We start from the raw sequence: 23032 nt of genomic DNA, 5'->3' as shown, positions 1-23032 counted from the left end.
AGAATGGCCCTTCATGGAAATTTATAGGCATTCGGCCTATCGGCGCATAGGGCGGGTTGGCGCAACGATGAGGCTGCAACAGGATCTGACTGCGAGATTCTCCGTTATGACAAGTAGGCCTATACACGGCGAATATTACTGCACCGGCGATTTTGGTCAGCCCGTCATTTTTTAGCATCGCCTCCCTGGCTATGGCAACTTTCCCGCGCTTTTCAAATTTGGTTATTAGGCAGGTTTCGCGTTCGCAACCCTTACGAACGAAGTATATGACGAACGAACGTCTGGCGCGTCATCCAAAGTCCTCAGTGCTAATTCATTTACACGACACTCTTATCTTCTGCACTTCCTCCTTGGCTGTGCGAAGAATCGGGGAAATCTTCAAGAAATGTCGTCCTCGTTAGCTCTTCGTTAGGGTTGTGAAATCTGCCTATTATCTGACGAAGGCCATCAGGTGTATTCATGAGACCAGAAGCCCTAACTTCCCTTGTAGAACGCAAAATAGATTTCCTTGGCCTCAAAAACTAATAAACCGCGTGCAGTCCCGTGGAGTAGGAAATACTATTCCCATTGTAACTGATTTCCCTGGTCCGTTTACCGCATCCCGCCAGCGGAGAGTGAGGAGCTATCCAAACCTTCATCAGCTGTCATCACTTGGAACAATTTTCAAAATAATTACCGCTGGTACTTTCAGTAGGTGATGCTGGCTGCTCGCATTAATTCATTCCCAATAGCATTGGTGGTGGAACGACTTCACATTCATTTTAATCAGTCTACAAATGTATGAGTACATGTTTACACAAGAGCAATGCATCATTTCTGTGGTGGAGTAACGGTAATTAACGCGTAACATCGGGTGCTATTGATTAGTGTTCGAGACGGTGGATAACATTTTACACTGCTAGCCAACATGGCGGTCAGAGCAGAAAATTGGTTTCAAAATTTAAATTTTGGCGGCAAAATCGATTTAAATTCAACTAGATTGACATTAGTCTGGGTGTGGAATAAGCAGATACGATAGCAGACGTGATGATGTAGCTTAGGAACCGAAATAACGTGTTCTAACCGGACAGAGTTCGCGATTTCAGCTGTTTTCCTCCCGACAACATTCTCCCGGATTTGGGTCCAAGGATTACTTTTTGGGATGTTGCAGCTGGCCGCGACTCTTGTTTCCAAGGCGACGGATTTTAAAGCGGCCTTTACTATGGTGTTGATGGCAGTGGTACTCACGCTAGGCCTGCTTGCTAATTTCCTGGGGTATGATGACTGTGGTTGACAAAGTAAAGTGTTGTGTTCTGTCGTAGTGTACGTAGATTCTCATTCTGTTTGAGTTTCAGTTTGTGGGTGTTTGTAAAACAAGGACCTGGCCTGTCATGCGGGGTACGGGTAGGGTGCTGGGATTGATAGCACGGAACAGAGATGCTTTTAAGCACAACGTAATATTTTTACCACAACAGTGCTACCGTAATTATCCCCATCAACGTCATTTCCCCTGAAAATGTGGTGATGATATGACGTGAGACGTAAATGTCGGCAGCTATAAAATGGTGACACTGATCCTCTGATGGTTAATAATTTGCAAACCCCAAGCACAAATGGCGTAGTTTTCAACAATTTGGCTCCAATATTTCATCAATTGACAACCTTTTTGTCTGGATCGCGGCTTTAAACTATTTAGCTTATAGGCCTATCGTTTTTACTGAGGGGTTATTTATCTCGTGATTGGGACAGTGTGTCCCAAGAAAAAACACACAACGAACACTCCTGGGTTAACAGTATCATCCCTGTACAAATGTAAATGAAATATTGAGTGAGCAATCCTATGTAGCTTGTCTAGCAAAAGGTCTGATTGTCTCTTTTGAAAATTTTTACTCCATCTCCCGGCGTGGCACTTGTGGCAATGAATGCTAAGCATTTATTCTTGTTCCAGCCTGTCATGACAGTCATCGGTCATCGGTAAACATATTAAATATTGGGGATTCTTCTTCTTGATAGTATTGACCAACAGCGTCAAGTTGTTAGAGAATGGCAGGCAGGCAGTTGGCTATTCTTTATTTTCTTAAACGGTCTCTTAACTTTTTTTACTGACGTTTCTTGTCTATATCATCAAATCGGTCTTGGAGTACGAGAAACGAAATCGACACGCCATACCCTCGCAATACTATTGGCTAACCAATGAAGCTGTCACATGAGAGCTTTTGGAGTGTTTATTTTTTCCTCGAGTGTCATTTCCGTCGATATTTGCGCACAACTTGAGCATTCTCATTTCTCGTAACACTAGAAATTGTAATTCTTATTTATGAGAAATGGTGTGCAGTTAGTCACCTCCTTACACACATGTTTTATTGGTCTGTTTTATCCAGATGGCTGTATGAAATATGGCCACTGTAGTGCGATTGTAACCTTGGACAAGTCACCATAAAAAAGTTAAGTGTTTACAAAGAGAGGGCAGTATAAGCGTGCAGTGAAATTTCTCGATGTGGTCTCTTTCATTTTCTTCACAAATAAAGCGCATACAAAATGAAAGCACTGTTCAAAAAAAGTCAAATTGGTAATTAAGGGTCCTTGTTTTATGAACACTTACTCTTTGCATGCCTGATTCATGATTTGTAATGGTTCAGTTACGTTCCAGTTGTTGTTGTTGTTGTTGTTGTTGTTAGATGGTGTTTTATTTGCTTTTGTTGATAGTTCTTCAGCTTCATTGATAGTGTTCATGAAATATTTTTTGTTCTGATTTACGCTTAGTCGTTTTTTAGTTATCGGTACTTCTTGTCATTATTTCAGACACAGCATGTCCATTTTCCAAACTCCCTCACCCAGGATGCAATTTGAAGGCCTGCGCCATTAAGATTTGTAATGAAAATTTGAAAATTTGAAATTGTGTTTTAAAATGCGTACTGAATGAAAAATTTCAGCAATGTCGTCCTGATAATTGGAAACTACCTTCTTTTAATATCCTTGCAGACCAGCAATTTTTGTTGCTGTGACCTGCTAACAGTGATAATTGTTGCAGGTCGTTGCGAAAAACTGCTTGTATGCGTTTCAACTAATAGCAACTTGGGTCATGCTTTCTCTCGTAGCCAACTTCAACAGTTTCAAGTTCTACCAATTTCAACGAGCGTGTTAGTTTAAAATCAGGTGCGAACAACATCTTATGGCTAATTGACTGAGAGAGTGTGTACTTTCCTTATTTTATTGGCTAGGCCACACCAATTAAATATCTTGGAAAGCGGCCTATGAGTCTATATTTTTGCGCCCAATGTGAAAAAAATTGATAACATATTTACCGACCAGCCTAAAAAAGTTACCTGTTGACACAAATGAAAATGAAATAAAACAATATGCAGTAGAACCTCTCTATTTAGGACACCCTCGGGACTGACAAATGCTGTCTCTAATAGAGAGGTGTCCTGACTAGAGAGGTCAAAATTGCATGGAAACAACCAATTTGGGACGAAACCTAGTGTCCTTAATTGAGAGGTTGTCCTTGATAGAGAGGTGTCCGCTAAGGGAGGTTCCACTGTAACATTATACAATTATAGTCTGTTTGGGTTTCATTTGCAAGGTTACTTTTCATTGGTACAAATCATCTGTGCGGTGACCTAGATATCATACTAATTAGGCCATGGTGATTAAAATTTGATAGTGTCAACAAAACAAGTGTGAAATGTTGGTCTTCCTCAAAGCATGTTTCATATTTGTAACAGACTTGCGGTTCCTTCCTCTGACGAAAAAAATTGCCTCATTCCAAATCCAAGTTATTTAACTGGTTTGGCCTTGCGGTCAGGAAGAAGAAGTTTACCAATGTGTTTCAGTCGCACCTGGTACGAATGAAACTTCTGAAATTAGCATACTCTACTGAATTTTAAAACTTTAAAATTTCTGAACATTCAAGAAACCCACAGTGAATTTTGTTACTTTCAAGTTCAAAATTTAAATGTTAAATTCGGAAATATGTATTTTGACCTTGGATTTTCTGCCAGTGCCTTGTCGATTTTGGGTGCAATCCAGTGGTCATTATGGCTGCCTCTAGACATTTTCATCTGGGAATAAGTATATTTACAGACTCTAATCCCCAATCTCATCCCCATCAGTAGAATATACCTCTGACAGGACCTGTGTTAATCAACTTAAATCTATTGAAACACGACATTTCCCTTTCCATTATACCAAATAAATTGTACCGAAACTTAGATATTGTCTAGTAATTTTTTAGACATAACCTATTACAAGTAAGAGCAGTCCTACAAACTGAAACTTCACATCAAAAAAATTGCATTTTTTTGCTCTGTGCACCATCAAACGGGGGGCAACTGTGCGAAGTAAATAAGTACTTCTCATAGTCGCCCCTTTAAAAAAAAAATTTTAGACATAAAAAAAATTAAAAAAGTTTCTTTATAGCTTCCTCGGTTTTGGTTCCTGGTACCTTGGCATGGTGATCCACCACCTCTGGCACTACACCAAGGGGGACTTCACACTTCAATCTGATCTTGTTGTCAATATGAATGTAAGGTCCTATTGTTTGACCCTAAGCTGGAATGGCATTCAAAGCAGTGCTGATCACACATTGTCACACGAATCAAGGTGTTGTTCACCAAAACAAACACTTACTGTGGAACCTCCCTTAGCGGACACCTCTCTATTAAGGACAACCTCTCTATTAAGGACACTAGTTTTGGTCCCAAATTGGTTGTTTCCATTCAATTTGCCCTCTCATTAGGACACCTCTCTATTAAGGACAGCACTTGTTAATCCTGAGGGTGTCCTTAATAGAGAGGTTCTACTGTAATTTGGCAATGTGCTTACTTTCTGAGGTGATTGGCACAACAAGCAATTTTTGTCACTGCACGTGACAAAAATCTCTCTTTTGCTGTGGTTGTTGCAGGTGTCTGCGACAAGGATCAGCGATCGCTGCAACCTGAGATCATTATCAAATCCAGCACAGTTATAACGGCAGATGAGTGATATTTACATCGCAGTGATAATTGTTGCAGTGACAAAAATCACTTGTTTTTGGGGCACTTAAGAATCTGTTTGATGAGAGTCAAACCCAGAGTATACCGACTGCAGACTAGTGATCTTTATATCACAGCAATAATTGTGTCAGTGGCAATAATCGAATGTTTTCGAGGTGCTTTAATATCTGTGTCTGATATTGGAAAGCCAGGCCTGCAGAATAGCGTTCTTTGTCTCACAGCGATAATTGTCGCAGTGAAAAAAATCGCTTGTTTTCTGCGATTAGAAAACCTTTCCCAAACAGAATTCTACTTTCCACCACCGTTTAAAGTGTAAAAAAAGAGCAAACTTTTTTTTCATTGAGCTCGTTGTGAAACTTCACTCTGGTAACATCGCTATACGAATTTTACAAAACCAACTATTCTAACCTTTGAAACTCTCATTATTCTTGACTACTAGCATATTAGCCATCATTGGAGAGAATCTCGCACCTGATAGCGCTCAGCCTAACAAGACGATGAGTTACTGAACAAACATTCGTTGTAATTTTTCCCGCAAAAACTCCTGTTGTTTTAGACATCAGTGTAAGCTACCGTTGCGAGCTTTGGCAAGAAAAACCACGGTTTTTGTGTGAGAGACTTACAATTTGTAACATATGTCTCAATTGTCGAGTTTTTTTTTAGAAACTTTCAGCAGTTCTTGTTGAAAAGGTTTTATCGTTACGATGTTCAGAACAAAATTGAGCCTAACCACGGTTGAATCATGTCGGAGCAAATTGAACATTAGAACCTCTCTATTAAGGACACCTTTGGGACTGAGAATTGCTGTTCTTTATAGAGAGGTGTCCTGATTACAGAGGTCAGACTGAATGATGACCAATTTGGAAGCAAAATCAGTGTCTTAAATTGAAACAGCGTCCTGCTAACAGAGGTGTCCACTAAGAGAGGTTATTTGGTTTAATGAAGACTTCCGTTGTGGAATATTTCCTGGTCTTACCATTCATATACCTGTTGAAGCGGTGTGATCCAATGTTTCTTTCCGCAAACGTTTTGAAATGGAACGAATTCCTGTTGTAGCTTGCACTAGTGCATCCCTGACTGTTTCAAACCTGTCGGGCCGATTTTATAAAAAAATCTAATTCCTTAGATAAATTTTTTTTTTTTAGAAATCATTTCTAGGACCTCCCTGGGTTAATTCAAACCATCACACAATAATAATGAGTCTTTTATATAGCGCAATTCCGTGACACTATAGTTCTCGCTCAAAGCGCTTTGGGATATCATAATATTACCCTGGTCTCAACAGAAATCAATCAGGGGTTTCAAGGAGCAACCACAAGGCGCTCACTTGAACTCGACCAGTAGGGGAACTAAGCAGTGACTCGGCCGGGAGTCGAACCCACGACCTCCTGATCATGAGGCCGACTCTCTTCCACTGCGCTACTGCTGCCCCACAATCCACCGAGTGAGATGACTCAAAAGCCTTTAAAACGCATTTAAAGTCTATGAAACTATGAAAATATGACTTTAAAAACTGTATTACATGTACTATCAAACAACACTTATAAGTATCAAACAAAAAATTTGATTAAATGCCGATACGCGTTCAGATCAAAAGCCAGGAAAAACACTTGGGTATAAACCATGTTTTGCAACTTCTTAACACGATGAGCTTGTGGTTATTCACCTTGATCAGTATGTTTTTCATTTGATTTGGTGTGTGGCAACTGCTGAAAATATTTCAGCTATTTGCTCTCGAATGCTTCTGGAGTCAATTATTTAGTTTCGAAAATGTTCGGAATTTAGCATTGAGAATCATTGGACATTTCTCGCTGACCTGCAGTATCAGTGAATTTAGTGTTTCCACACTTGACGTAATGCAAAGAAAAAAAATGGCTCTACACATCTGGGCAGCAACCTTGCATGTGTACGGATTATTTTGAGTTGAAATATTAGCCCAGTGATCCCAGGCATCCGTCGTATCAAGCCATCAGAGCTCGGCTTGAAAACTGGTTGAGAGCTGCTAATGGCTTGTCACTTTCTCTGACAGGGCCGCTTATGATAAGCATCTAACACCCATAAATTATAGGAACTTTCTCTAAAGCTCGACCTTGTACACTAATACAGTGGAACCCTTCTCAGCGGACGCCTCTCTATTAAGGACAACCTCTCTATTAAGGACACTAGTTTCAAACTAGAAACCTAAAGTACTGATCTAAGCTACACGTGACAGAAATTTGGTAATACAGCAGAACCTCTCTATTAAGGACATCCTCGGGTCTGACAAGTGCTGTCCTTAATAGAGAGGTTTCCTGATTACAGAGGTCAATTTGAATGGAAACAACCAATTTGGGACCAAAACTAGTGTCCTTAATAGAGAGGTGTCCGCTGAGGGAGGTTCCATTGTAATTCGATACAGTTTTTTGGAAGTTATTCAAAATCGAAAGTAGACAATCGTTTTTATGTCACCCAGTAGCAAAGGAGATTTGAATGTAATGACTACGAATTAGTGGAACTGACAGCCGGATATGAGGGATACTTGCGATAAGCTACAGTTGAACCCCCCTTAGCGGACACCTCTCTAAGAACACCCTCTCTCTTTAAAAGGGCAATCTCTGTAATGAGGACACCTCTTTAGTTATGAACCACATTAGTCAGTCCCAAGAAAGGAAAAAGTGTTTGTCTCCCAAGATATTATATTTCTTTAATAGCTGGAAGCTTTTCAATTACTGTTTACTGAGCGGACCAAGGAAATCCATGATAATCTGAAGAAAAAAACATTGATAGAGAAATCTGGGAAGAAAAATCTGATGACAAATTACTAAAACTTGTTCAAAGTTCATGTTGATGTTTTGAATTTGAGGCAGTGATTAAGAATTTTTATTTAGACCAGGAAGACCAAAATAAATGCCCTGCCCACCCGGTATTTTAATCGAAGATGGGTTGTTTTAAGACAAATAGGAAACCGTTCCTTTCAACCCTGACTCACTTATCCTGTTCGATTTCTTACTGAGAAAAATAAGCGAATCTGTGTCATAATTGTTATCGGTAACGCATCAGATACAAATCTACGATATTGTAATTGTGGAATTTATCACTGCCAATATTTACAATGTAACATTCAAGATGGAGAATAATGCGAGGTTCTGGATAAGATTACTTTGCCTGGTACCTCTGATGATCGGGTGAGTTTGGCCGATTTGTCTGAAGTTCAAGGGGTGTTATTGGTAAAATTGTCCTTTGATTTGGGGGGAGGGGGTGGATGGAATGGGGGCTTGCATGCCATTTATGAAAACGCTATAATACATTGCTGTAAGAAATTATGCCTATCTGATGCAAATGATTTTAAAATTTGCATGTGAGATACAGTGGAACCTCCCTTAGTGGACACCTCTCTATTAAGGACAACCTCTCTATTAAGGACAACCTCTCTTGTTTAGGACACTAGTTCTGGTCCCAAAATAGCTGTTTTCATTCAATTTGACCTCTCTTATCAGGACACCTCTCTATTATGGACACCACTTGTCAGTCCCGAGGGTGTCCTTAATAGAGAGGTTCAACTGTACTTTGAAGTGTTTATGAAGTCTGCCCACAGACTGTTAAAGAGATCCAGTCGTGGCACAAGTATTTATTAAGACCAGCTTAAACATTAACTAAATTGGTGATTACTTCTGATGCAGCTCATTGGCTACATAATCAACTACCTGAGGGGAACTCGAAACTGCTAAGATTTATGAATGGAAGCTTATTCCTGCCTTAGGTTTTAAGCGGGCCGTTCAAAACTCCCCATTTTATAAGCGTTCCGCTATAGGTATGCTTTAACGTGCAATCTCAGTTTGAGGCAGATGACAAGTTCTGCACTGCTCTAGTCTAAGGAGTCAATGAAACTTGTTGGCTTGGCTCTCGTCCGGCTCCTCATATTGACGGACAAGACGTCAACAAACGTTGCATTAGTTTTAAGATAGCATGTACCCAGACCAGCATGTGTTATGATTCCTTGTGCGTTGTAAAACTCTGCATTCCTTCCAAGAACTGCATATTCCCTTTGTGTAATTATATGTGCTCGTTAATAATTAACGTGGTTGTTCGTTAAGGCGATTAAGAAGAATGCCTCGTCCCAGTCAAAACGATATATTATTCACCGTAATCACGTCTCCGGGGATATGTTTGTTCTGTGAATTTTTTATGTGGTCAGCTGTAATTTGATCTCTCGATGTACACTATGTACCAAGCACACAGTTTTTAAAGGCCTACGCTGTTCGTTCAATATTTGAAATTTGTAATTGAATTTGAAAATTTCAAATTGTGTTGATAGACACTCGATATAAATTTCAACATTGCAATTGTGTAGACTGAGAAACTAATACTAAAAGTACCAAGTTTCTGCAAAATTGTATGCATGATAACTGCACTATGGCATTGTGTATAATTGCATTTTCTATTTTCCTGGACTACCAGTAATTACCAATGGCGTACCCCTTTAGACTAAAAATGGTGCATTTCAGTAAAAAACAATATTATGGCATTTTGAAGAAAATTGCCGGAACATCCATCAAGGGAATTTCAAACACACTCGCCAACGACTTTTGAAATCGAATGAACCCGATTAAAAAATGGTGATTTTTGGGATATTTGCAGCTTTATGAGTAATGCAGCTGTCAATACAAACCCTGTACTCCCCCTCCTTGTTCAGCCAGTTGAGATTCGGAGCTGTCATTCCGTAACGTTGCGTTTGATTTTAAATTTTCAGAAATGGCAGCATCGTGGCCGATTTCCACCTCATCTACAATAAGAAAGTCGAGACCAAAAAGGTGAAGGAGACCTTACAGAAGGAATTGACCCAGCTCAAAATAAACGACAAAAAATCCTGGAAGTTGGACCCAGATATAAAGGTGAAAGGTCAGTATCATTATCAATGACTACAGTAGAACCCCTCTATTACGGACACCCCTGGACTGACAAGTATTGTCCTTTATAGAGAGGTGTCCTGATTCGATAGGTCGAATTGAATGGGAACAACCAATTTTGTACCAAGCCTATTGTCCTTGATAGAGAGTGTCCTTAATAGAGAGGGTGTCCCTAATAGAGAGGGTGTCCCTAATAGAGAGGGTGTCCCTAATAGAGAGGGTGTCCTTATAAGGGAGATGTGTCTGCTAAGGGAGGTTCCTCTGTGTATAGATTATTTTCTACCACCCTCATTTCAGTCCGGTCGGTTGTTTTGGGAAGCTCGCATACACAGTGCTGGGTTGAAAATTCAACAATGCTTTCACCCAGTGCAGTTGACCACCCAGGCCTTGGCAGTAACATCCCTGGATAGAAAGCTTTACTCTCATCCATCTCTTTCATCCTTCCCTATAATCCGGCTTCAGACCCTTCAGAACGCCTTAAAGTAGCTGCAAATGAGTAATTACTTAGCCGGCTAACTAACGAGCCAGAAAGGGTTGAAATGTACCCAATTGACCCCAGGGTTCAAAGCTACCGGTAAGCCGTGTGTAGCAGGTAAATCCGCTAAAAGCCTGTAGTGATCTGATCAAGATTTGCCGTCCATCCAACCTTAGTTGGATGAAAGAGCATGTATATTTCACATAGCAACCTGTTTCAATGTTTTTGTTATCATGGTCAGTTGGTCATGGAATGGATGAGCTTGGGGGTTAGCTTGGGAGCCCTTGTTTATAAAACGCACTAGGGCCCTCTCAGGATAAAAATAGACCAAGGGATTTATGTCTCCCTCTACTAATAAACAGAACTGAGGCCCTGCCAATTTCATCGTCTACCCAATTTCCATTTTTTGGGGCGGCAGATCGTGGCGAAAAAGCTTTTTGCGACTTGTTTTATCTTTGCGATTTTCGAAAAAAAGTTGAAAAATTTCACAACTTTTGGCTCATTACGAAATTATTTTCTTCTTTTTTTTATCATCGCGAATTGAGGTTATTTGCAGCATTTGTGAAAATAAAATCCCCATGACCCCCTGCCCTGCCACCCCCACGCTGTTAGATATGTTTGTGACCGTTGAGAGTCAGTCACAGTCGGAGAGCCCTCTTACGAGTGCAATGAGAAAACTCTCAGTCATATCAGCAAAGATACCCGGAAAGAAAATCCAACAATCGTAGATAATCGTTCAAGAAGTATCCACCCATGTAATCATGTTAGCAAGCCTTAGTCATGCACTGAGTACACACCGTACATCCGCCTAAAAAACCCCGCTTTGTCAAAATTAAGGAAGCCCGCCAAACTAAACGAATCAATTAGCCTGAGCTGATCGCAATTACCGCCTAATTGGTTCTGATTTTCCGCCCACCCATCTGACGTCGATGCAGCAGATGATGGCGGTGATTATACGACCACCCGCGTGCTGGTACGGAGGGGGAATGAATCTTTGATGACTCGTCGAGATATTGCGGAGCTGTGTTCTCCGCTTCTTACTGTTAACTCCTTCACTGCAAAACAAAAGCGATCATAAATTTTCCATTGTTCTTGCTAGAAAACCGCTCGTTTTTACCCATTTGAAAAAAATTGCAGAAAAAACTAATCAGGATGAAAGCATTGTTTTATTCCGTCAGAAATCAGTTCTATATTGTCCAAGTAATTCCAATGTGGAATATTCTTGAGTGTTCTCTGTATAAAGTGAATGTGATTTTTTTTGGCTATTTTTGTCTCCAAAATTGCAGAAATCATTAATTTTCATGCATAAATATCTGTTCCGAAGCCTTTAATGTCAACCAGTAAGCTGTTGCTAGTCCATTTCAAGCCCAGCACAGTATACCGCCAAAATCTTTGCTGGCTTTGAATTTTCACAGATTTCATGAATAATCTCGATTCTCGGAAATTAAAATCGCCAAAAAAATCTCTCGATTAGAAAAACTGAAAGATTTTGCAATCTCTCTAAAAATTGTGAATCGCAAATTGAAAGAGGCGTGAAATTTAAGTGGTTGACAGTTCCTCAGATCCAAGGCTTCATAAAGGGAGGAACTTGAATCCGTTTCAATTACTAGACAATTTCGTTTCACCCAGAAACTTAGCATTATTGTCGTATGCGGAATAATTTCAAAAGATTTTAAACGGATGAGTTATGCCTTGTAATCTCTCGTAATGATTCCACCGGAACTGGGTGAGTGGATTGCTAATTTTCAATTTCGAGACCGATGTTTGAGGTGCAACAATCGTTAACCCTTTGGAGCCCGAGGTTCCACAGAAATACCACCCTATAAAGCCCGAGTTACCGGAGCAAAATGTGGTTTACATCACCTTTGATGCCAAAATAATCACAGAACTCAAATTTCACCCTGGAAAACCTTATATGAAAATCATGCTCAGCTACCGCAGTACGTAACCAAAGATGTCATTCAGAATACCTCAGTTGCACAAAGCTGTAGTAAGAGTTCTATGTGAAGGAAGGAATGCCGAGTGAGTTTTGGCGTCTATCGTCGAGATTTGGCGAAGAGAGAGGTTTTTCTTTGGCGACTTAAGGCGAGATCGGGCTTCAAAGGGTTAATGACTCCAAGGTGTCACACCACACCGGAGAGCAGGGGACGTCAAACACCCCTGCAACCCTGCAAACATCCCTTCCAACCAGTCTGAACGATACTGTCGCCAGACGGTTTCATCCCACCGATCACCCTTTGAATCTCCGTCTAAATAAACGCAGTGCCGGCCGCCACCTGCGAGCGTTTAACCCCATTCAGACTGAATTAGAACACGACTATGCGAGGAATCCTTTAGTTGGGTAAAGATGAGACAAGCAAAATTTAGTAGCCTATCAAGAAATTTGCAACCCATCAAATTGGCTGTTTGAATACGTCGGTGGCTTCTTGGTGGTTTGGCTATGTTAACCCTTTCTATCTTTTAAAGGGGGTACAGAACTCAGCCGCTAGGCTTATCTGTGGTACGAGGAAGCGTGATCACATCACCCCCATCTTGAAGCAGCTCTATTGGCTCCCAGTAAAGAGCCGAGCTGTCTTCAAGGTGCTGGTGATGTGTTTCAAAGCCCTCAATGGACCTGCGCCATCATATCTGTCTTCACTTTTGCAGCGTAACGAAGGTGGACGCCTTACCAGGTCATCCTGTTCAAAGTGTCTCCTTGTACCTCGCTCAAAATCAAAGTACGGGGATCGCAGTTTCTCCGTGGCTGCCCCTTATCTCTGGAATCGACTCCCCAAAGCAATTACATCTGCTAAGACCCTCACCCAATTCAAATCCCTTCTTAAAACACACTTGTTCAATCAATCTTCACTTCAAAAAATAGAGGAGGTAGCGCTTTGAGCAGGGTGACCTGGAAAGGCGCTTTACAAATTCTATATTTATTTATTTATTTATTTATCAAATTGTGGTTATTATGCATACTAATTTGCTGAAGTTTATGGCCAGGTCTATCTCAAAAAATCCCACTCATTTCATGACTTTTAATTCTCCTCATTACAGCTTTGTCTGTCCCTTCGGTACAAGTACTTCAAGTTCTTCCACAGCCCAGTGGTGACCCCTATCGTGATGTCCAATAATCAGAATTTTCCGTTACCATTTCAGCGTTATTTTACCCCTATCATGATGTCTAATAATCAGAATTTTCCGTTACCATTTCAGCGTTATTTTACCCCTATCATAATGCCTAATAATCAGAATTTTCCGTTACCATTTCAGCGTTATTTTACCCATATCATGATGTCTAATAATCAGAATTTACCGTTACCATTTCAGCGTTATTTTACCCCCATCATGATGTCTAATAATCAGAATTTTCCGTTACCATTTCAGCGTTATTTTACCTCTATCGTAATGTCTGATAATCAGAATTTTCCATTACCATTTCAGCGTTATTTTACCCCCATCATGATGTCTAATAATCAGAATTTTCCATTACCATTTCAGCGTTATTTTACCCCTATCATGATGTCTAATAATTAGAATTTTCCATTACCATTTCAGCGTTATTTTATCTCCCGCCGCCAAAACCGCCAAAACCAAAGTCAAGTTCGACAGTAACCAGCGGTGCTACGAAGAAACTATCGCCAAGTGCTACGCGGACGGCGAGTTGGTCGTTGCGAACTGCTGAGACAAGAACACCAGATAAAACTCAGGAGCCTTCTAAGACCCCGTTGGAAAGTTCTACCTCTATCAAGTCTTCCACGCGTAAGTCGACTGGGAGCCTTATAAGACCTTGTTCGTTCGAAAATTCTACCCCTACCAAGTCTTCCATGCGTAAATATGACCTGGGAGCCTTCTAAGTCCCCATTTGAAAGTTCTTTTTCCAAGTCTTCCATGTGTAAATATGACTTGGGAGCCTTCTAAGTCCCCATTTGAAAGTTCTTCTCCCAAGTCTTCCATGCGTGAATATGACCTGGGAGCCATCTAAGTCCTTATTTGAAAGTTCTTCTACCAAGTCTTCCATGGGTGAATATGACTTGGGAGTCATCTAAGTCCCATTTGAAAGTTCTTCTTCAAAGTCTTCCATGTGTAAATATGACTTGGGAGCCTTCTAAGTCCCCATTTGAAAGTTCTTCTACCAAGTCTTCCATGTGTAAATATGACTTGGGAGCCATCTAAGTCCCCATTTGAAAGTTCTTCTAACAAGTCTTCCATGTGTAAATATAACTTGGGAGTCACCTAAAGTCCCCATTTGAAAGTTCTTCTACCAAGTCTTCCATGCGTAAATATGACCTGGGAGCCATCTAAGTCCCCATTTGAAAGTTCTTCTACCAAGTCTTCCATGTGTAAATATAACTTGGGAGTCACCTGAAGTCCCCATCTGAAGGTTCTCGAAAAAAGTTTAAACTTTTCAATCAACTCAGATGGTAGAACCAATGGTCATTCCTTAATATTGTCTTTGTCTTTACCAAAAGACTGTTGAATGAATTGGAATTATTGGAGTTCAGCTGTGTGCAACCGTTTTCAAACGTGGTAGAAAAATTTCCAAACAGTTTAAAGTTGATTCAGCCTCCTCGGATCAAGTCGCATCTCGTGTAAATTGCCTTAATCAGCTTACTCGGGAAGTTTTTAAAAAACACGTTATTTTTCTAACGCAGGAATTTCCCGCGTCTATCATAACATCACCTATGATGCATCTTGCGATAATGTTGTTGTCCGTTTGCTACATTAGCACCAGGTTGAAGATGATCATGGTGTTTCAAAACAGGATATTGGGTTTTGATGTTTTTTTCGCCGCTGAATTCACCTGTGTGGTCCGCTAATGAACATTTGTAAATTCTCCATTTTGTTGAGTTGTTTATGAGTTTGGTTAATGTTGACGTTTGTGTACAGAAGACTTTCGCGTTTTCTGAAGCATCTGGTTCTGTTTTCTAAAGTTGTGATGAAAAGATTTTGTTTTTTTATGTTTGGTTCAGTGTATTAAACATTGCTGCAAATTACACATCAAGACATAGTTTTATGGCAAATGGGCTGCGAAAAGTCAAATTCCTCAATTACAAAGTGAGGCCTACAAGTGCAAAGTTGGGGTCACAATTCTACCAGGTCAAGGCCACCATTGAAAGGTCAGGGTCACAAATAAAAGGTCACGGTCACAATTCCAAAGCCAAGGCCACCATTGCAAGGTCAGGGTCACAACTGTGAGGTCAAGGTCATAATTCTACGGTCCAGATTACAATTGCCAGACCACAGTACTAAGGCCAAGGCCACGTTGAATATGTCCGAAAGGGGCGGGTTGTATAGTCTGTGTTGTTATTCACTAGATTCCATGACCCCCCTCCCGACAACATCTCCACCAGGAACGCCGAAAACAATAGGGCCCACGTCGACTACCACCTTCCATTGCTCGCCGCTTATATCGACCTTGACCTCATCGCCGAGTCTCTGGCCAACTCCGACAGTCACTGTGGCACCGACAGTGACTCTGACAACAACTCCGACACCAGGTAGTGCCACAGTCTTGATTGGTCACTCGCTAACTGCTGACGCCATTCCAGGTGAAGGTCACGCGACTTAACTCTCATCACATAGCAGTGTTCTCTCATCAGCATCCTCCTTCACCTCTCTCGAACACCACCAACATCTCATGACAACGAGAATGAAAATCCTGTCCTCTGATATTGTTCCCAACATCACTATTTCATTCATCGAGCTTCGCTTCAAACTGCAACTAAATTTAGACGAAATTAACATATTAGCCTACTAATGTCATGAATTTGTAGATTAATTTCTTAAAAAGTTTAAAATGATTTCTAGAATGTTAACAATAACTATAAAAAGTTATCACGAAAGAATTTCATGATGTTAAACATCGTAATCTTAACTGCATCCAATCTAACTATGACATTGATTAACTCTAAACTATGAGCGTAGAATTGATACGTTTGAAATGGCTTTTTTTTCAAGTTGTACTTCTTAAAGTTACCTAGTAAAATTGTAGATATATTGAGTATTAACAAGAGGACAATGGTCTGAAAAATCATGTTTTGCAAGATTTACACGAAAGAAGCATATGTTTTCGGTTTTCAAGAGCAAAAACCACCAGTCAAGACCGTAAGTGTTATTAGCTCTTTCCTTGAGTGGTTCTACTTCCCAAGTCTATAAACACTTTCCGTGTCGGTTTCTCACCTAAAATTCAGAAGGTTACCACTATCTCAGTAGTTGTCTATTTCTATTTCTCTCAGCAAAAAAATCCCCTGCTGTAGCACTTGTGTTTGTTATATTTGGATAATCATTGTGTGCATTTCACTATTTTGCGGTTTTTAAAGGCCTACCTACCATTCCTGTGCATTGATTTAGCGAACATTCGGACATAAGAGCGTCCCCTAGGGACGAGATTTGGGGACGGATGTTGTCCCTCTAGTGCCATTCGAGGTCGTTATGTTGAAAAATCGGTCCGCATCGCCGACAAATAACAATTGTGACGAGGTCACGCGGGTGGCAGCGTGAATAAGCCAAAGTAAGGTAGAATGGGGTAATTGTAGCCCCGGTTTATTTGTTGCCCTTGCATTGTTTGATGCATAAGCCAAAGTAAGGTAGAATGGGGTAATTGTAGCCCCGGTTTATTTGTTGCCCTTGCATTGTTTGATGCATAAGCCAAAGTAAGGTAAGATGGGGTAATTGTAGCCTCAGTTTATTTGTAGCCCCTGCATTGTTTGATGCATGGAGATATCAATCAATATCATAGGCAGGGGCTACAATTAAACCGGGGGGCTACAATTACCCCCATTCTACCTTATATATAGTTCTTCTAAAAAATTTATTTAATCTTACATTTCGATAATGTGTGCTATTTTCTCCAAAGATCGTATCTAGGCCTATATAGTTCAATAAGTCGATAAAGAATGTTTGTAGTGGATTTAATCTTTTGAATAGCCCCTTTGAAAAATTGGGTCAAATCGAGGAGAAAAATTGGTTTTTGGCGCCAGTGACATCATCAATGGCCGATTTGATCTTAAGCTTGAGTCGATTCTCTTTGACGGCGTTGGTTGGTTGGCGAAAAAAGTGGAGAAACAAAATAAAAATGGCCTCCTAAGAATGTTAAGAGAAATCCATTCAACCAGTCTTAGACCCATTCATCTTTCAATGTTGAAGTCTGACAGTTCTCGTTACTTTGAAATAAATTTTCTTCGCAAATTAGTGGTATTTTTGCTAAAATAACCTACTCGAACTGATGTGGGGGCGTGCACAGGTTTGTACATACATGTACTTGGGAATATCTGGTTATGTTGAGTTGCAGCATGCAGTTTGCTCTGTATTACTGCTATTGGTCATTAGTAGATAGATGTAAAGATGTAAAATAGTTATCAAATTGATAGTATAATATTCCTAACTTGATATCTAGTAGGCAAAGTGTTTTCAGAGGTCTTTCAAAGTGCTTTTTCCCCTTTTTTTCATGGAATCAAAAAAGGACGAGAATTTTTTTTTCAAAATTTAATTAAAACGAGGTTTAGTCCAAGGAAACCCCACAGAATATCTTAAATCATTTTGTGAGAGAGAAATGGAAAATAATTCGCGAAAACCTTTTGTCAATGCGCACACAAGCGTATTTTTATCAATCTCGCCTTTTCTTCAACTACTAGACTGGAATAGTGTTTGCATGAATGGGCGTCCGTCTAAAAATAGACACGACTCACTTCCCCTCGCTGGTCGTACTTCCCCGGAAAATACAAAACAAAAGATCAGCTGCGGAAAGGCGATCTGCTCCCTCGTTACTTTTCGAAGGTTATGCAGGTACGTTCACGGCGGGTCGTCACAGAAAACGGTGCGAATTGGTGGTCTGACGCGGCGGGATGCAAGCCGCTAGGGACAGCTGCAGACAGCTGTCAACGCCCATCAGGCAGGAGTGCTCCAATCGGGATAAAGGTCATAGGTCATTTGAGGGCGCTGAATATGGACTATTTGTTTCTCTGTAATGCTTTGAGCATTTGGAGGACAACGAACTGAGAATGCAGTTGAGAAAGGTAGTGACTTACCTTTCTCAAAAAATCAAGTACTGAAGCCACCGATGGCAAATTTTCAATTTTAGACAACATTTTTTTATCAGACCTCAAAACTAAGCATTTAGAGACATTTTTTTGTATTAAGTGAGTGCTGATCAAAAGAGTTGAAGAAAAAAAGAAATTAAAAAAATCCTGACTTTTTGCATTTGCTCATTGGATTCCCTGTTGATGAAATTCTTGCTTGTTTGAAGGTTTGACCCACTTATAAATGCAATGTAGGATGCTGCATACCCACTGTGCAGTTATGCCATGCTCAAGGCCAAAGAAAAGGATTAAACTGTTCCATCATGAAATTAGAAAAGAAATGTACAACAAGCATAGTGAATTACAAAACTGCCTCGACTGTAGTGCTTCCATCTATGATTGGCTTTTGGACTAATATTCTTCCTGACCATTATTAACCAAACCAAGTTGAATTTAGCGAATTATTTTCTATTCCTTACTTTTTTGGTGACGTCATGGACACGGATCGACATCCAAAATGACGTCACTGCCAATCTTTCTAGCTTCTTCCCAGTCCGCTGAAATAGACAAACGCATCTTCCGCAGACTACAGTAATAACGTTTTGATTTCAGGTGTTCTTCTGCAGAACAGGTAGTTCACTAAGTTCATTGTTAAAGGTTCAACAGCATTTCAAATTTCCTTCATTTATTAGTTTTGAGTTGATAATATTAATTAGGTAATTATTCAACTTAGAATTGGTTAATTAGTTCTTCTTTACTTTGTTATTTTGGTTAGTGGTGAAAGCTGGTGGGTAGAATTACGTGGTACGGTGCTGGGCTGAAGTTTTCAATTTCAGAAATGGGTTTGGAATATTTAGAATCAAGACTTATGTATACAGTTTTGCAATTTCTCGTAAGGTTTTCATTATAAAAGTAAGATCTCTTTAACTAGATTGACAACCCTCGATTACGATAACATTAACAGAGACGCCATAATCTTCAACATCATGTCATGGTGTGTCAAAATGCGATTGGGAAACTCTTGGCCTTCTGAGTGGACATCTTGAGCCCTGAAAGTTGCAACGCCAACATATCAATCGCCACTGAAAAAGATGACTAATTACTGTGCGCTTTTGTTTATTTCAGAATTCCCTTGCAAATCTAGCGAGTTTCAGTGTGTCTCAGGGCAGTGTATATACGCGCACCAGCGATGTGACACCATCATTCAGTGCGATGACAAGTCAGATGAAGCCAATTGTACTGGAGGTACGTACATTTTCGACCAGTCCCCCAGCTTGCCGAGAATCAGACAGGCGTTCCAACTTACCGAGCGGACCAGTCCTGGGACATGATCTTTAAGTCAATCTACCACCCTAACCACATTATGTACAATCAATCCCCCAGCTTGCCGAGAATCAGACTGACATTCCAACTTACCTAGCTGGTCTGTATCTCTGAGTCGACCTACCCAACCTGGAGAATCAATCCCCCAGCTTGCTGAGAATCAGACTGACATTCCAACTTACATTAACCACATCCTGTACAATCAATCCCCCATCTTACCGAGAATCAGACTGACATTCCAACTTACATTAACCACATCCTGTACAATCAATCCCCCATCTTACCGAGAATCAGACTGACATTCCAACTTACATTAACCACATCCTGTACAATCAATCCCCCATCTTACCGAGAGTCAGACTGACATTCCAACTTACATTAACCACATCCTGTACAATCAATCCCCCATCTTACCGAGAATCAGACTGACATTCCAACTTACATTAACCACATCCTGTACAATCAATCCCCCATCTTACCGAGAATCAGACTGACATTCCAACTTACATTAACCACATCCTGTACAATCAATCCCCCATCTTACCGAGAATCAGACTGACATTCCAACTTACATTAACCACATCCTGTACAATCAATCCCCCATCTTACCGAGAATCAAACTGACATTCCAACTTACATTAACCACATCCTGTACAATCAATCCCCCATCTTACCGAGAATCAGACTGACATTCCAACTTACATTAACCACATCCTGTACAATCAATCCCCCATCCTACCGAGAATCAGACTGACATTCCAACTTACATTAACCACATCCTGTACAATCAATCCCCTATCTTACCGAGAATCAAACTGACATTCCAACTTACATTAACCACATCCTGTACAATCAATCCCCCATCTTACCGAGAATCAGACTGACATTCCAACTCACCGAGCTGGTCTGTATCTCTGAGTCGACCTACCCAACCTGGAGAATCAATCCCCCAGCTTGCTGAGAATCAGAGTGGCATTCCATCTTGCCAAGATGGTCTGTCGTGGGAATGGAGAAAGTTTTTCAGTAAAAAAATCCTGTGTTGTTGGAGTCTTCCATCAAAGTAACGTCTGCCTACATGTGACCCGCAACTTGCGATTGTTTCTTACTCTTTCAGTGTGTGAGCGTGGCTTGTACCGATGTCCGGAGGGCAAGTGTATCATGACAGAATGGGTTTGTGACGGTGACTGGGATTGTATCAACGGCACAGATGAAAAGGGCTGCAGTAAGTATTGGCTTTTTAACGGAGCCTGGACTGTCAACAGCACAGATGAAAAGGGCTGCAGTAAGTATTGGCTTTTTAACGGAGCCTGGACTGTCAACAGCACAGATGAAAAGGGCTGCAGTAAGTATTGGCTTTTTAACGGAGCCTGGACTGTCAACAGCACAGATGAACACAGTCGTAATAATCTCAGAGATATAAACTTGACAGAGTTTCAGGCTGGAAAGTTTCACTATTTGAACATAAAAATTTGGCGAAAACGTGGTCACTGGGCAAATGAACCCAATTGGTGCCTAACCGAAGTGACACGTAAAATGCTATCATTTGTCAGAAAGCAGAAAAAACGTTTGATTACTTTTTGCATGATACTTGGAAATGTCTGTGTGCCGTTTATTTGTCTCATGCTTAACGTTACGTCACGTTATGTTTTACATTACGTTTTTAGGGCAGTGTAATGAAAGTGACTTCCAGTGTACAGACTATAGTTGTGTTCCAATGTTAGCGCGATGTGATGGTGTTCCACATTGTAATGACTCCTCAGACGAACACCATTGTGGTAAGTGTTTGGTCCATATTACCCCACCCACAGCCCAAATTACCCCACGCCCCGGTTCGGCATTCATGCCCCTATTCCGCACTCATGTGAAAGTTGTGTTCCCAATGTTCATAGCATGATGTGATGGTGTATCGCATCATATTGGTCCATATTACCCCATCCTAATGTGTTGGTGTATCACATCATATTGGTCCATATTACCCCACCCTAATGTGATGGTGTATCACATCATATTGGTCCATATTACCCCACTCTAATGTGATGGTGTATCACATCATATTGGTCCATATTACCCCACCCTGACATATTGCCCCACCTTTCCCTTGGGCCATGTAAGCTTATCCCTCAGATGAGTTCTAATGTTAGTGCAATGTGATTTTGTATCACATTGTGACGACTCCTCAGCTGAACACCATTGTGGTAAGCTTTGTCCATGTTACCCCGCTCTGCCCAAATTACCCCACCTCCCAGCTCCGCACTTATGAAGTAAAACTTTGTGTTCCAATGTTTATAGCAGTGGATTTTACCAATTTACCCTTAATTTTATAATATTTTTTGGCGTTTCAGTTCGTATCAACAATGTGACGTTTAATGTTGAGATGTTACACCAAGGCCAGTGGCTAGCGGTGTGTTCTGCTGGTATCAACTCATCTATAGCAGAGGATATCTGCACTAGCGTAGGAAGCGGGTAAGTAGCTCACAGTTTCCATCATTTACAGCGGAACCTCCCCAATAGTGGACACCTCTCTGTTATGGACAGTTTCTCTATTAGGATTTAGACTTTTTCTTTCTCCATCTTTTCAGGTATCTCCAGCAGCTTTCCTCAGTTACTCACACTTCTTCCAACTACCTCCAATACAATACAAGCCAGGGCGGCACCTCCCTACCAGGCTCGTTACAAAAAAGGTAAGCTCAGTTCTTAACAACTCTTCTCAGTCTATCAGATATCTTCCAATTATCTCCAATACTTACTAGACAAGCCAGGGCCGTAGGACCCTACCAGGCTTTAATACAAAAACAGGTAAGCTTTGTCCATGAAATATACCAGACAAGTTGGGATGGCACAACTCTAGTGAACTTGTAACTTGCCCCCCCCCCCCAGCCTGGGTATTGCTCATAGCAAAAGTGTGCTTTTAGTAGAGTTAATGTTTCCTGGGGAACTCTGTGTTACTAGCTGTATTTTTTCCTCTTTCAGCACAACATGTCCCGACAATAAAGTTGTAAGGGTAAAGTGTGCAGATTTAGGTGAGTTTTTTTCTCAAACTTCTTCAGAGATTTCACTGGACATTTGCAGTTTCGGGAGAATTTCCATTACAATTTGACAGCAGACATCAAAGATACGTGCTTCAGCTCTCTGCAGAACTTTGAATTTTCAAAATTGAGCAAAAAATATTTACCACTTTACGGACAAAGGAAATAATGGCTTAAGCTGAGATCTAACGGTCAACAAAAGCATGTTTAGGGTTGATGTTATAAATCGTCCCCCGCCCTTAAAACGGGGTTTTTAAATTTTAATAAATTGCGTAGTTCCACTTTCTTAGCTCAGATGGCAGCACCTGCCAGCTGGTGTCCTGTCATGTTTTGCGTGTTTTGCGATGTT

The 23032-nt window shown here is 40.7% G+C and overlaps 1 protein-coding gene across 5 annotated transcripts in view; it reads left to right on the top strand.

Annotated features, from left to right (window-relative positions):
* LOC135503121 (uncharacterized) overlaps window positions 1-23032 on the top strand; it is a 78253-nt gene that overhangs the window by 18095 nt on the left and 37126 nt on the right. For 3 of the 5 annotated variants that reach the window (XM_064796481.1, XM_064796482.1, XM_064796480.1), the window contains exons 5-13: window positions 9703-9851; window positions 13872-14075; window positions 15632-15814; window positions 19460-19579; window positions 20772-20879; window positions 21322-21432; window positions 22000-22120; window positions 22237-22338; window positions 22628-22677. In XM_064796481.1, coding sequence (XP_064652551.1) covers window positions 9703-9851; window positions 13872-14075; window positions 15632-15814; window positions 19460-19579; window positions 20772-20879; window positions 21322-21432; window positions 22000-22120; window positions 22237-22338; window positions 22628-22677 — 1148 coding nt within the window. Of the gene's footprint in view, window positions 1-836; window positions 1255-9702; window positions 9852-13871; window positions 14076-15631; window positions 15815-19459; window positions 19580-20771; window positions 20880-21321; window positions 21433-21999; window positions 22121-22236; window positions 22339-22627; window positions 22678-23032 lie in introns of those variants that run through there. The other 2 variants (XM_064796484.1, XM_064796483.1) reach the window with 2 other exon arrangements.

This window comes from Lineus longissimus, chromosome 19 (assembly GCF_910592395.1).
Source record: "Lineus longissimus chromosome 19, tnLinLong1.2, whole genome shotgun sequence".
In the NCBI taxonomy this organism is placed as follows: domain Eukaryota; kingdom Metazoa; phylum Nemertea; class Pilidiophora; order Heteronemertea; family Lineidae; genus Lineus; species Lineus longissimus.
Note: the sequence above shows the minus strand (reverse complement) of the source record. Positions and strands in the feature narration are given on the sequence as shown.